This window comes from Camellia sinensis, chromosome 2, assembly GCF_055761805.1.
Source record: "Camellia sinensis isolate YWXY chromosome 2, ASM5576180v1, whole genome shotgun sequence".
Lineage (NCBI taxonomy): Eukaryota > Viridiplantae > Streptophyta > Magnoliopsida > Ericales > Theaceae > Camellia > Camellia sinensis.
Window position 1 is genome coordinate 183,597,866 of NC_138962.1, and position 15,594 is coordinate 183,613,459.

Here is a 15,594-nt window from a genome sequence, read left to right on the forward strand (position 1 = left end):
TTGACTCTCCCAAGTTCGATATGTTTCTAGTTTTTCTACAATTTTCTTTGGATGTGTCATATATATATATATATATATACTACTTTAAGAAGGCTCGCGCGATGCATGAACTATTATTACAATATATTTAAATTTTTTATTATGATAATTTTTTAGAACTTAAAATATTATTCTATAAAATTGAATAGAATAAATTATTAGATATATGGTAGAATTATGTAGTATGATATATATCATTTTTTGATTTGTTATACATCTAATGATGTAAATTCAAATTCTATTATCATATCATTTCGGGTGAATTTATGAGTGTTTAACATTTCTTCCGAATTTAAAATAAAAATTATGGTGTGTAGCTTTTCTTAATAGAAAAATATAAATAAATACTAACATAATTCTTCCATCTAAAAAAACTACTAAGATAATTCACTGAACTAATAAATAAACAGAAGAAAATACATATATATATATATATATACACAAATGACTAATTTTATTAATACATAAAGCATACTCGCATAACAAATGACCAATTTTATTAATAATAAATTATTAAGTAAATTAACAATTTTTAATGATATGAAAAATATTTTTTAGTTAACCATTTTGTTAATAAATAAATCATTAAGTCAACTAACAATTTTTAATGATATGAGAAATATTTTTCAATAAATAATTTTGATAATTTATTATTATATAGAAGGATAGTTTTTTTTTTTTTTTTTCACTGAGTATTGTATTAAATTAAAATTTATAACAAACGATAGTTGTAATTTCTAATATTATAGGACCGATTCATATTTTAATAAATTTTTTGAATGTATTTGTAATTTGTTAAAAAATAAAAGATTTATATTTCACAATTGACTAAGAATGTTTGTGTAATTATCAGAAAACTTGTTTTATAATGAGTGGTGCTATTAGCATCCCATGAATTATTTTGGATCCTCCATTTCTTTGGGCCCTGACTTATAAATTTTGAAACCCTCAAAATTTTTTCCCCCCAAATAATACCAAAATTATCCTTGTGAAAACATTCCACAAATTAAATGCAAACCCCCTACACCCCCAAAAAAATCCCTCTTCCAAAAAACCCTAACAAAACTCACCAAGAAAAAGAAGAGTCAATGTGATTATTATCTCATCTGCCTCATCCACCATTGTCATAGTTGGTATGCGCTCTCTCTCTATATATATACATAATTTTTTAGTTTTCTCGCAATAATTTCTTCTCTTGTAGGAAAAAAATTATAATAATTAGTTTGGTTGGTTTTGTTGGTAGATATTATAAAATTGTGAGTTCAGTAGAGAATTACGCATCAATATTATCAAAGCTATGTGATGAAGGAATAACTTTTGAACCTGATAATGGATTTAGGCTACTTTTGATAACTTCTACAAGTGTTAAAAATTTCGACCATTCAAAGTATTAAGAAATTTCCATGTTCGGATCTATATTCCCGAACATTACTTATTTGTTCGAGAATGCCTTCCAAAACAAATAAGTAATGTTCGGTCCTGTATTCCCGAACTTGAAAAAATAAAAACTTCTACAAACGTTAACAATTTTGATCGTCCAATGTGTTAAAAAATTTTCATGTTCGAACCTGCATTACTGAACATTACTTATTTGTTGGCAAATGCCTTTCCGAACAAATAAGTAATGTTCGGGCCTATATTCCCGACCTTGAAAAAATGAAAACTTCTGCAAGTATTAACAATTTTGATTGTTCAATGTATTAAAAAATTTTCATGTTCAGACCTGCATTCCTGAACATTACTTATTTGTTCGGCAACGCTATCCCGAACAAATAAGTAATGTTTGAGCCTGTATTCTGCCAAAGGGTTGCCAATGTTACCGCTAGAATATTGCCATTGCCTGAGAAGTGTAGGTAGTCAAATAGTTGTCACTGTTACCGCTAGAATATTGCCGCCAAAGAGTTTTCAAGGTTTTGAGGGTGGGTAGGTTTTGAAGATGGGATTTAGGAAAGATGGATGGGTGGTGGTGGAGGTGGGTGCTCTCATAAACCCTAATTCATGATGTAGTGTGTGTGTAAGTTTAATTGTGATATGTGATGTTCCAAAATTAATGATGTCTTTTTTAGTAATTTTATTTGAGGTTATTATTGTAATAAAAAAAAGTTAAAAATTGGGAGGTTCAAAATAATTTATGGGGTGCTAATAACAACACTTTTTATATTTGACTAAGAATATTTACGTAATTACGAAAAATTCTGTTGTATAATTAACCAAGAATGTTTGCGTAATTACGAAAAAAAACTTGTTGCATAATTGACCAAAAATGTTTGCGTAATTACGAAAAAATCTTCACTCAATCTATAGGCCACCATTAGTAATTATTCAAAATAAAATGATAAAATCAATAAGAAAAGATAAATCTAAAGTAGTTAAGCGATTCTTATATATATATATATATATGTATATTTTCATTGTGAGGATCAAATAAATTTACTAATGTCACAGCTGTGAGAAAGTCACTAAAAGTGCACTTTTTGATTTATTGGTTTATATGGGTTGGGTTTGATGTGATGTATTAGAGAGGTGATGTGATTTAAATAAGATGGTATGACTTAAATAGGGTAGTAACTTTTAACTTTTTGTATTATTTAGTGTACCCCAAACCAAGTCTAAGTTTAATGGAAAAGTGTTGGAAAATAGCTGCAGAGAATGCATTCATGACAATTGGCAAATGTAAGTGTAGACATTTATTGGAGTGAAGCTCTATAGAGCTCTATATATAATATATTGGAGTAGAAGATAAAGGAAGAGGAGTGAGAGAAAGAGGAAGTATGGCTTCTAAACCTGGAGTGCTCACTGACTGGCCATGGAAACACCTTGGAAGCTTCAAGGTAGGAATGGCAACGGGCCGGGGCGGGGCCGGGGATCACACTCCCCGTCCCCGATCCCCGATGGTAGAACTTTCCCCGTCCCCGGTCCCGATCCCCGACGGGGAGCATATCATCACCCCCGCCCCCGTCCCCCAACGGGGATCGGGTTTCCCCGACCCCGATAATTCCCCGGCTAAAATTAAAAAAAAAAAAAAAAAAAAAAACAAGAACATCATAAACATCCAACAACAACAGATCTGCGCACAGACTCATCAACAACAACAACAATCATCAACAGATCTAAATAGATCATTTTATCCCTATATTTATAAAAATATAAAAAATAAAAATAAAAATAAAAAATAATTGTAAAAAATGATCTAAATATATCATTTTATCCCTAAATTCATCAAATGTAAAAAAATAAAAATAAAAAATAAAAAAATCTAACAAATCTTTTTCAGATCTTCATTAGAGGCTCAGATGGTTGAATGAGGCGGCAGAAGCGAGGCAGATTGGAGAGGCGACAGAAGCGAGGCAGATCGGAGAGACGACGACGGCGATCTGAGCTCAGACGGAATGGAGGGAGAGAGATCGTCGTGAGGCAGATCGGAGGGAGGGAGAGAAATCGGCGTGAGATCAGAGGGAGGGAGAGAGATCGGCGTGAGGCAGATCGGACGGAGACAAGGATGGAGGTCGGGGTGAGGCAGTGAGGTTGGAAGGAGGGATGGAGATCGGATGGAGGTACATCGGAGGGAGACGAGGGTTTGACAGAGAGAGAGAGAGAGGAGGCGAGGGTTATATCTGTGGTAGTGTTTACATCTTCAATAGGAACATATATATATATATAGGGGTTATATCTGTAATTTCCTATTGGGGAAACGGGGACAGGGGCCGGGGCCGGGGCGGTCCGGGGCCGTAAAACTTATCCCCGTCCCCGGCCCGAAAATTATCGGGGATTTAAATTTTAATACCGTCCCCGGCCCTATGGGGATAATTTTCGGGGAAAAACCGTGTCATTCGGGATCGGGGGGTCGGGTCCCCATCGGGCCGGGTTTAAATTGCCATCCCTACTTCAAGGTATTCCTATCCCACCAGTGCATACATATATACCTAGTTATTCTATTCATTTGTTGCAGATAAGATAATGATATGTGTTCTCTCTATTTTTTCCTCTATATATTTTTAGAGGAACGCTTCTTTCCGTTACAAATTGGATTGGAGGATGTTGTTGAGTCTCATCGGCCCATCACAAAATCCGCATTGATAATCCAACTGTTAAATATATAGGACTCATCTAATACTTTATCCTTATAAAAAAATTACGTTGATCGAATATCGATAGTCACTTGATCAGATCATATTTGCATCAACGGTATGTATAATTTTTAAAATAAATTGTTGATACAAATGTAATTTGATCAAGTGACTATTGATATCTGATCAACATTATTTTTTATAAGAATGAAGTACTCAACGAACCTTACATATTGTACAGTTCGGATCATAGATGAGGGTTTCGTTGTAGGTCCACGGAGGTCCAACAATACTCTCCAATTGAGAAACCTAATTAGAGGGAAGCCTCCCCATATTTTTATACTATTATATAAAATATATAGTTCTTTGAAGCTATGTTACGATTTTCCCTATCACTACAACTTGTTTTAGGAATTAAACCGTTTTTTGTTTTTAAAAAGTGAACATTTTGTTGGAAAAAATATTTGGAAACTAATTCACGTCTTTATGAGAGTTGTGGTCATTTGAGAAAGTCAAAAAAAATAACTTTCAGTGACAATTTTGAACATGTTTATAATCAATTTATTTGTACGGACAAAATAATTTGATGTAAAAAAGTTTTATTTTTAAAACAAAAAATTTGTTTCTAAAAAGATAGTACTTCATTACTATATATGCCCAATTTCGTTGATAAAAAAAAAGAAAAAAGAAAAAGAAGAGACTTTTGACAATTAAACTATTTTAGTCTATAAAAGATAGTACTTCATTACTATATATGCCCAATTTCGCTGATAAAAAAAGAAAAAGAAGAGACTTTTGACAATTAAACTATTTTAGTCTATAAAAAGTGATTTTACTATTAAATTTTTGTCTCTAGAATTCTAATTTGTTGTAGTATTCCTTTGAGATCTAACTATTTAAACTTAGCAATTATCATAATTAATCTAACTGCTTCACATACACATATTACATCATGCTTACCCTATGTAGGTACATATAAATATGTTGCATCTGTTACATTTGTATCTATGTTAAATATTCTTTTAAGTTAGATTCTCTTTGCTCTCTAAGATTGTATTTGAATTATGAATTTAAGTAAGTATTTAGAATTAGAAAGAGAAAATATAGATAAAATGTGAGTGGAATATAGTTATATTTCACTTATTTTTTTCCCTTTCGTTTTCTAAAATTTCAATGAAATTCATACTCCAAACACAACCTAAGTGATCATTGTTTGATTGAAAAAAAATGGGAGCTTGAAGTAGTGTGAAAAGTGATAAAAAAATAAAAATTAAAACGTGTAGTAAATTTAAATTAGTGATTCAAATTGTACTTAAAATGAATTTGGTTCACTGATTTTACTTTTTTTTGACTACTTTTCAAATAACGTTTTATTTTTTTAAAAATTTAAAACTCCGTAATATTGTTCGAGAAGTAGGATTCTTCATGTTACCAATGAAAAATGTTCCACATCAAGGAAGGGAAAGCACCTATACATGTACTTATTGGAAACAATAATATCATACAAACTAATAAATATTACAATTTTTTTTTTTTTTACTTGCAAATAAAATTTTCTTATAAGGATTTTTTTTAATTTTTATTTTTTACATACTAACAAGACTTGCAAAAGTAAACCCATGTTTTTTGAAATGAAACCCACTAGAATTAAATTATAAAAATAATTTATTAGCACATCAATTTGTAAAATGGTAAAAATAAATTAAAAAAAAATTTATATACCATTACTCATATTTAATTTGTTTTGCCAGTGTTTTCATGACATGGAGTTGAAAGTATTGTGGTTCATTCTATATTTTTCCAAAATCCAACCAAGAAAATAATACATACATAATCATAAAAGACTTGGTTTCTAGAATAACCACATAATTAACATTCATCATTGAATGGCAATGGGCCGGGGCGGGGCCGGGGATCACCCTCCCCGTCCTCGATCCCCAATGGTCGAATTTTCCCCGGCCCCGGCCCCGGCCCCTATCCCCGACGGGGAACCTATTACTGCCCCCACCCCCGCCCCCAACGAGGATTGGGTTTCCCCGACCCCGAGCATTCCCTGGCTAAAAAAAAAAAAAAAAAAAAAAATTCAGAAAATACAACAACATCATCATCATCATCCGAGGCAAATCTGAAACAGATCTAAAAACAACAAAAAAAAAAATTTGTGAGACAGATCTGAAACAGATCTGAAAAAAAAATTAGAAAATACAACCATCATCCGAGATAGATGAGATCTGAAACAGATCTAAAAACAAAAAAAAAAATTGTGAAACTGATCAGAAAAAAAAAAATTCAGAAAATTGATCTGTGAGCGGTGGTGGTGGTACGAGCTTGACGGCGGTGGTGGTCAGCGACGTCGAGAAGGGAGGGAGTGGATGAGAGACGCGGTGTGGGGGCGGTGGATCTGTTAGAGAGAGAGAGAGAGAGAGAGAGAAGCCAGTGAGCTAGAGGGAGATGAGAGACGAAGACGGTGTAGAAATGAGAGAGAGATGAGATCTGAGGGTCAAAGTCAGTGATTGGTTTATATATATAAAAAGGGTAAAATCAGTGGCTTAGTCAGTGGCTTATATATATATATAAAGGTAAAATCGTAATTTAATATCGAGGATAAATCGGCCGGGGATCAGCGATGGGGCCGGGCCGGGTACGGGGTTGGGACACTGATCCCCGTCCCCGGCCTGAATATGTTCGGGGATTGATTTTTAAATACCATCCTCGTCCTGTCGGGGGTATTTTTCGGGAAAAACCCGCTCAATTCGGGGTCGGGTCTCCATCGGACCGATTTCAAATTGCCATCCCTATTCATCAAAGGTGTTTCCCTTCATGCTAGAAGAGCTCACTTAAGCATATCTACAAAGTTCTAGATCATAAAATTTTAACTGGTTATTTATTTACTTGGTTTTACTTTTTATTTTTTTTATTTTTTTTCATGTGCAAAAAATTTATATATTTCGAACAAAGATGGTGTAATATGACCTTATTTTCATGGAAATGTTATTTGGTGCCTTTAAAATATTATTATAACGCTTTCGAAAGTCATATGATTGTATATGCCCTTTGCATTTAAGAATATCATGTGGCACTTAAGAGAGTTAGGCAATGCCCCGGAAGTCACATGATTGTATACGCCCTTTGCATTTAAGAATGGCTAACAAGATCATGTGGCACTCAAGAGAGTTACGCAATGCCCTAGGCCACCAAATAACTTCTCTTCGTGTACTTACTGAAAAAGAAGAGGAGTTAGTTAACAGTTGGGTCGAAAAAAAAAAAAAAAAAAAAAACAAACAAATACATAGGAATTATAAATACATAAAGAGTGCAAGTGATTCATGATTTTGGATGAAGTACAAGTAAAAAGCCATAAACCCTTCGTGTTTGTGTATTTTTTTTTTCTTTATGTTACACCGTTAAGTAATTGCTCCTTTAAAAAAGGAAAAGTGCAAAAAAAATAAAAAATAAAAAATAAAATAAATAAAATAAAAAAACTTTTAGGGGTTTGCACTAGGAGTGGCCCCGGTTCGATGTTTGCCCAATTTGATAGTTTTAGGGTATGAGGTGAATATTTAACTCATAAACTAAAAAAAATATAAAAGATAATATGCATATGCTTTATTTTAACACTTAAATTCATATATTTTTTAAAAGGCTCAATTCAAACATTTGCTAAAAGGCTCAATTTATTTAATAATTCATTGATTTTTTTTATTTTTTTACTTTTTTAAAAAAAGCCTTCTTATATTTGGTTAAACGAGTTGGCTTGAGATTTAAAAACAATATGATAATGTCATTTTTATATATTTTTTAAAGTGAATGGTGCACATTGAATCATATTATTATATATGAAAATTTTGTATGAATTTTTTCCTTACTACATTATGGTCATTCTAGAATATATACATTCTTTGTACCATATGAAATTATGATAAATGTCACAATTAAATAATTTTCTGTCATAATTGGAAAAAAAAATATAATGAATCATAACCAAATACCACATAAGGTATAATCAAAGACTTTTACAATTATAACTAAAATAATAAACACATTAGATTATAACTAATATCAGAATTAATCATAATTAACACTATAATCAATCATAATTAACACTACCCTAGATCATAACAAAAAATCACAAACGTGATAAATAGGTATAAAATTTCCCATATTTATTATTCTGTTTTAATGAGGTAGTGGTGACATATAAAAGGAAAATATTTAAGATTTTCAAAAGCATCCACATTGATATAATAAGATATGTGCCAATTTTTGATTTGTTACACATTTAATGATGGTAAACTTAACACTCATACCACATTATTATATAGATAAATTTGTAAATATAAATATATGATATCTAGTATTACTCCATAAAAAAATGGTCAATTCTAAATCTCCACGAGTCCCTTACATGTCAACTCATTTCAATTAGAATGAAATATTATTATATGATAATGAAGTAATTTAAGGGACAGAAATTGTGGAGGGTAAGGACAGGGAGGGAATAAATTTTTTGAATGTTTTCGAAAAAATATTTTTAAATTAGTGATAATTTCTTAATTATTAAAAAGTAAAATTACATTTTTTAAATTAATTTTTTTATAAATTTCTCTGACGTGTGATTTTTCTAAAGGAAATCCATTGCTCCACTAACTTGTGTGACTTGGCTGGCACACTACCATCGGCTTAGAACCAGAATAGCTCATTTCTTTTGAAAAACACTTTTCCTGAAAATAAATTATATGATGTAAATTTAATTTTAATATAGTGGGGTCATATGTAGTCCACACATTTTATCTTTAGAATAATTTTTCTAAATGCATAATATTGTTATTTTTTTAGTCTTTTATTATTAGATTGTGTGAACTTGCAGTTTTTAATTTGGATTGAACAGTCTAGTCCTGATCTGTTAGACTCACAATAAAGTCTTCACGTTTAATGATTCATTTTGTTTCATTTTTACAATTTTATACGTAAATCATTATTGAAAAAAAAATAAAATATAATCAATCTCATTATTAATTTTTTCTTAAAAAAGAAAAGTAAAAATAAATATAATTTTGTGATTGTATTACAAAAAAAAAAAAAAAAAAAAACAACTATATGACCATTGTAACAAAATAGGCCTTGGATTTTTAATTTTATTAATTTAAACCGTAATCTTTTAATTTATTTTTAATCGAAACTATTTGTTTAATTTTGTAGTAAAACCATTGGAAATGAAAGTATTTTTAGTCATTACATTAAATGTAGGCGTCCAAATTTTTTTTTAAAATATCAATTGTTATTGAATTTAATGATTAAGATATCATTTTTTCATCAAACTAATGACATAAACTGAACGGTTCGATTATCGTAGGTTACAAACTAGTGATATTCTATTTTTTTGTATAGAAAAAAAAAACTCTTCTATTGTTGTTACTAACTTTCATTATTTTTTTTAAAATTTTTTTTTTTTGGTTTTATAATATATAGTACATGGTATTGGCACCGTGGGTGGTTCATAGCATATACTCATACATGATGAAGGATGAGAAAGAGAGGGACTTAGGCAATTTGCTGATATTCCCATTTCTAATGTCAAGAATGCTTCACAACCAAATCTGGATCAGCCTCTCTCGCTACCGAACTGCCAAAGGCACCAACAGGATTGTAGATAAGACCATTGATTTTGAGCAAGTTGACAGAGAAAGCAACTGGTCCGTACTCTCTCTCTCTCTCTCTCTCTCCCTCTCTCTCTCTCTAATTATTTTTAGGACAATTACTATTTTAAACTTTTAAAAATAATTTCAGTTTAGTGGTAAAGTTTATGTGCATTAATAATTAAAGCCTTAAGATTTTTCATGAATTTGTAATTGTTTTGTAAAACTATCACTGAGTTGTGATTTTTTCTTATTTTTACACACCATTCACGAGCACATGCATGATCAAATTTGAGTGTTCGGAATGAGAATGTGATTTTGAGTCTTCATCATTCTGTTTGGTTTTAAGATTCACTGCAATATATAAGAGTTTTAGAGATTAAATATTATGGTCTCTAAAAGTGAAAATTTTGTTGCAAAAGATATTTAGGGACCAATTTCTATCTTCATGAGGATAGTCGTTAAAAAGTCATTTTAAAAAGTCAAAAACAAGACTTTTAGTGACAATTTTGAAAATATCACTAATAAATTGACTTTTAGGGACAAAATAATTTAGTCTCAAAATGGTTTATTTTTTGAGACAAAAATTTGGTCCCAAAAGGATAATAATTCATCACTAATATCTAATTTCCGTTGCTAAAAATATAATAACAACATTTTTCGCAATAAAAATATTTAGTCCCTAAAAAATAATTTTGTCTCTAAACTTTGGTCTCTAAAATCTTAATCTTTTGCAGTGATTCAATTTTTTATTTTTAAATTTGGAAAAATTATGAAAAGGGTTTTTAAATTTGTTTGTCGTAACAAAATAAATCTTAAATTTTTAATTTCATCAATTTAACATAATTTATTTATTTTAATTTAGACCATTTCAATTAAAGATAAAAAAATATGAAAAAAATTTAATTAAAGATAAAGAAATCTGAAAAATAAAAAACTAAACCAAACAGAGTGCGTAGTTCTAATATTCGGAATGGTTCTATTTCAATTAGGCTGTTTTTATGAAATTTTGTCTTTAATAAATTAATAAATTCAAAGAGAAAACAACAACAAATAATTAGAAGATTTTTTTATGTTTGGTTTCATTCTTTGAAAATCTTTCTAGATTTTATTTTGAAAAATTAGAAATTATTTAAAATAATAAATATAAAAGATGTATATTTAAAATTTTTTAAATTATTTTTGTCCTACAAAAAAATATAACTATATAAAAATGATAAGTGTTTTTTATTTTTTATTTATTTATTTTCTTACAAAATTAATTTTTAGATTTTAGAGAAAATTTCTAAAAAGCAAACCAAACACAGCTTATGCCCTAGTGTGCGGAGTTTGTGAATTAGATTAATTTTAGGCGAGGTTTACAACACATTAAATTTGAGTGTACAATGGTGTTTGGGAAGTAAAAAAATAGCCTAATTTAGGCTAAAATTCACAAAAAGACAAAATAGGCTAAAATAGCTAATAAGACAAAATATCACATCAAATCCATAATCATTTCATTTTTTCTCTCACAAACATCACATCCAACCATAAAAAAATCCAATCATCTTCCCAAACACAAAAATTTTAGCCTACTAAAATAGCCAAAAACTAAAATAGCCTACTAAAATAACAACTTCCCAAACTAAAATAGTTCGTGTTTTTCACTTTTTGTTTTGTGTTTTTCTTCTTTTATTTTATTTTATTTTTTAATACTGTTTTGTTAAGTTTTCAAGATTTACTTTTGAATTTTTTTTTAAAAAATTTGGAATTAATTTGATAAAAATAAATATTAAAAAAAAAGATATTTTAAAAAAATTATTTCAGTACCCAAAAAGAAAAGAATCATGTAACAGAAATTAATTATTATTTTTTTATGATCAAAAACCAAATTTGAAAACTCAACAAAATGAATTAGCAATTACAATGAGTGGTCCTCAAGGGCACACCACACAACACAATATATATATATATATATATATATGAAAGTTAGATGGAAGCCAGCCTTTTAACAGTAGGAACTTTTGTTACGTTTTTTGGTAGGTGTTACAACATGCATTAATCAATTCTAAAAACAAAAACAAAATCAAATATTAAGACAGGGGTTTAAGTTCTCTATTTGGGTTTAGACATGATATTTTAAAAAAAGGAAACAAGAACAAAAGGTTAATTACATTTTATCCTTTCAATTATTACTGAATATTACGTTATTCTTCTTAACTTTAAAATCATACATTTAGAACCCTCAACTACAAAAACAAAATGTCCCCCTTTTAAAGGGATGAAAGTGAAACCAAGTACGGTTATAAAGTTGAGAAAATAACATGATATTTAATAATAACTGAGAAAGGTAAAATATATTTACAATAATGCTATCACTACAAAAAAAATTATTTTTTGCAACGGCAAAACGCCGTCGCAAATACTCCCGCACGCCGTCTCAAAAGCTATTTGCGACGGTAATTTTTCTTTTTGCGACGGCAAGTGGGGGTCGCAACAAAGGGGGTTGCAAAAGAGCTTTAGCGACGGCAACTGCCGTCGCCATTGTGTTTGCGACGGAAAATTTTCTTTTTTGTGACGGCAATTTTCTGTCGCCAATAATGAATGAAAATCTGGGTTTTTTTGCGACGGCACAAGTTTTCCGTCGCTAAAATAGGTTTGTGCGACGGCAAAAATCTGGCTTTTGACTATTGTCGACGGCAACCTGAGCCGTCGCTAATGACTATTGGCGACGGCAATTATACCGTCGCTAAAGCCTTGTTTTTCAATAAATTCCATACCTTTTGCGACAGTATGGCTGCCGTCGCAAAAAGCTTGGCACTTTTTTTTTTTTTTTTTTGCAACGGGATGTGCTGCCGTCTCAAAAAAAATTAAAAAAAAACCCTGTTTTACAATTATTAAAAATATAAAAATAACCTGTAATGTTGGCAAATGATATAATAATATAAATACATAAATAAAATAACTAATGTTGGCAAATGATGTAATGTTGGCAAATGAAAAATAACTACAAAAAAAATCCAAAAATTACATAATAATATAAATACATACATAAACAAAAGTTGGCAAATGATGAAAATACATAATGTTGGTCACATGATACATACATAATGTTGTTCACAAATTTAAATAACATAAATCAAAATCAAAATCAAAACCAAAAGTTTTCCTCTTGATTCTTTCGTGGGTTACAAAAACAGAAGTTGGTCATAATCTTTACATGCCCACATTCCACACGAAGCAAGCTGCTACTCAGGAAATATCTGAAAAAAATAAAATAAAAATAATTAATAACAATATAATGGTTTTAATATTTTAATTACAGAAAAATATAAAAAAATTAACTACTATATAATTAGAAAGATAGTTTAGTAAATAATTTTGACTAGACCGAAATCCGACTCTAACTCCCAAACCGGAAACCCAATTCGAGCCCCGTCTTCTCTCACAAGTCTCTTGTGCCTAGGAGGTTGTGTGTGCCAAGTTTCGTGCTAAACCGACGCCGATTGGTGAATTTGGGGCATTAACACCTCGAATTTAAGTTTCTTAAGGAACTAGTTTGCCTAAAGTAAAATCCGGCTCTAACTCCCAAACCGGGAACCCGATTCGAGCCCTGTCTTCTCCCACAAGTCTCTCGTGCCTAGGAGGTCGTGTGTGCCAAGTTTCGTCCTAAACTGACGTGGTTTGGTGATTTTGGGGCATTAACTCCTCGAATTCAAGTTTCTTAAGGAACTAGTTTGCCTAAAGTGAAATCCGACTCTAACTCCCAAACCGGGAACCCGATTCGAGCCCCGTCTTCTCCCACAAGTCTCTCGTGCCTAGGAAGTCGTGTGTGCCAAGTTTCGTGCTAAACCGACGCGGTTTGGTGATTTGGGGGCATTAACTCCTCGAATTCAAGTTTCTTAAGGAACTAGTTTGCCTAAAGTGAAATCCGGCTCTAACTCCCAAACTGGGAACCCGATTCGAGCCTCGTCTTCTTCCACAAGTCTCTCGTGCCTAGGAGGTCGTGTGTGCCAAGTTTTGTGCTAAACTGACGCCGTTTGGTGAATTTGGGGCATTAACTCCTCGAATTCAAGTTTCTTAAGGAACTAAACGCCTAAAGTGAAATCTGGCTCTAACTTCCAAACCGGGAACCCGATTCGAGCCCTGTCTTTTCCCACAAGTCTCTCTTGCCTAAGAGGTCGTGTGTGCCAAGTTTCGTGCTAAACCGACACGGTTTGGTGATTTTGGGGCATTAACTCATCGAATTCAAGTTTCTTAAGGAACTAATTTGCCTAAAGTAAAATCCAGCTCTAACTCCCAAACTGGGAACCCGATTCGAGCCTCGTCTTCTCCCACAAGTCTCTCGTGCCTAGGAGGTCGTGTGTGCCAAGTTTCGTCCTAAACTGACGTGGTTTAGTGATTTTGGGGCATTAACTCCTCGAATTCAAGTTTCTTAAGGAACTAGTTTGCCTAAAGTGAAATCCGACTCTAACTCCCAAACCGGGAACCCGATTTGAGCCCCGTCTTCTCCCACAAGTCTCTCGTGCCTAGGAAGTCGTGTGTGCCAAGTTTCGTGCTAAACCGACACGGTTTGGTGATTTTGGGGCATTAACTCATCGAATTCAAGTTTCTTAAGGAACTAATTTGCCTAAAGTGAAATCTGGCTCTAACTCCCAAACCGGGAACCCGATTCGAGCCCCGTCTTCTCCCACAAGTCTCTCGTGCCTAGGAGGTCGTGTGTGCCAAGTTTCGTGCTAAACTGACGCCATTTGGTGAATTTGGGGCATTAACTCTTCGAATTCAAGTTTCTTAAGGAACTAGTTTGCCTAAAGTGAAATCCGGCTCTAACTACCAAACCGGGAACCCGATTCGAGCCCCGTCTTCTCCCACAAGTCTCTCGTGCCTAGGAAGTCGTGTGTGCCAAGTTTCGTCCTAAACCGACGCGGTTTGGTGATTTTGGGGCATTAACTCCTCGAATTCAAGTTTCTTAAGGAACTAATTTGCCTAAAGTGAAATCCGGCTCTAACTCCCAAACCGGGAACCCGATTCGAGCCCCGTCTTCTCCCACAAGTCTCTCGTGCCTAGGAGGTCGCGTGTGCCAAGTTTCGTGCTAAATCCAGCTCTAACTAGTCCCGTCTTCTCCCACAAGTCTCTTAACTTAGAATGTAAAGAATGCAAAGATACATTTTAGCTTAGAATGCAAAGATACATTTTATACCTGATCTTCTGGTGGTGGTGTATATGGATTCTCGTCTTCTGCAGATTCCCTAAATGCCCGGTGGCCACTCGATGCATCAGGAACCTATGTTAGTCAATGCATAATGTGTTAATCATATTCGAATTTTATACATAATCTTGAGTGAAAATTGAACTATCAAACAATTTAATTTATATGGAACCTGTCTGTTGGGATCCACACTTGCCCCCTATGACACAAGGGCCATCATCTCAGCTCTCATCTGCTGCAAATGTGTAGAGAACTCTGCTCGTAGCTCCTCCCTCAACTCATCCCTTAGCTCTGCAGGAACCTGTTGCGTGATCTGATCAATAGTCGATGGCTGGGGTGTTGACTGTGATGGCCCAGAACCATCTTTATACACTGCTCTCCGAGGCACAATTCTCCCGTATGTGCGAATGTGTAGAGAACTCTGCTCGCAGCTCCTCCCTCAACTCATCCCTTAGCTCTGCATGAACCTGCTGCGTGATCTGATCAATAGTCGATGGCTGGGGTGTTGACTGTGATGGCCCAGCACCATCTTTATACACTGCTCTCCGAGGCACAATTCTCCCGTATGTGTGACAATATCCATGTCCGTCATGATCTATCAACTCATGGAAAATGGCATTCCTAGCCTCCAAAGTCCGACCATCCTCAGGTAGCATAGAGAGTT

At 32.7% G+C, this 15,594-nt stretch overlaps 1 protein-coding gene across 3 annotated transcripts in view; it reads left to right on the forward strand.

Annotated features, from left to right (window-relative positions):
* The first annotated feature begins 2,712 nt into the window (after positions 1-2,712).
* Positions 2,713-15,594, forward strand: part of LOC114261760 (very-long-chain aldehyde decarbonylase CER1) — a 58,489-nt gene continuing 45,607 nt past the window's right edge. For all 3 annotated transcript variants that reach the window (XM_082916351.1, XM_082916352.1, XM_082916353.1), the window contains exons 1-2: positions 2,713-2,870; positions 9,576-9,799. In XM_082916351.1, the coding sequence (XP_082772477.1) occupies positions 2,811-2,870; positions 9,576-9,799 (284 nt within the window). In that variant the 5' untranslated portion in view covers positions 2,713-2,810. The remainder of the gene's footprint in view (positions 2,871-9,575; positions 9,800-15,594) is intronic.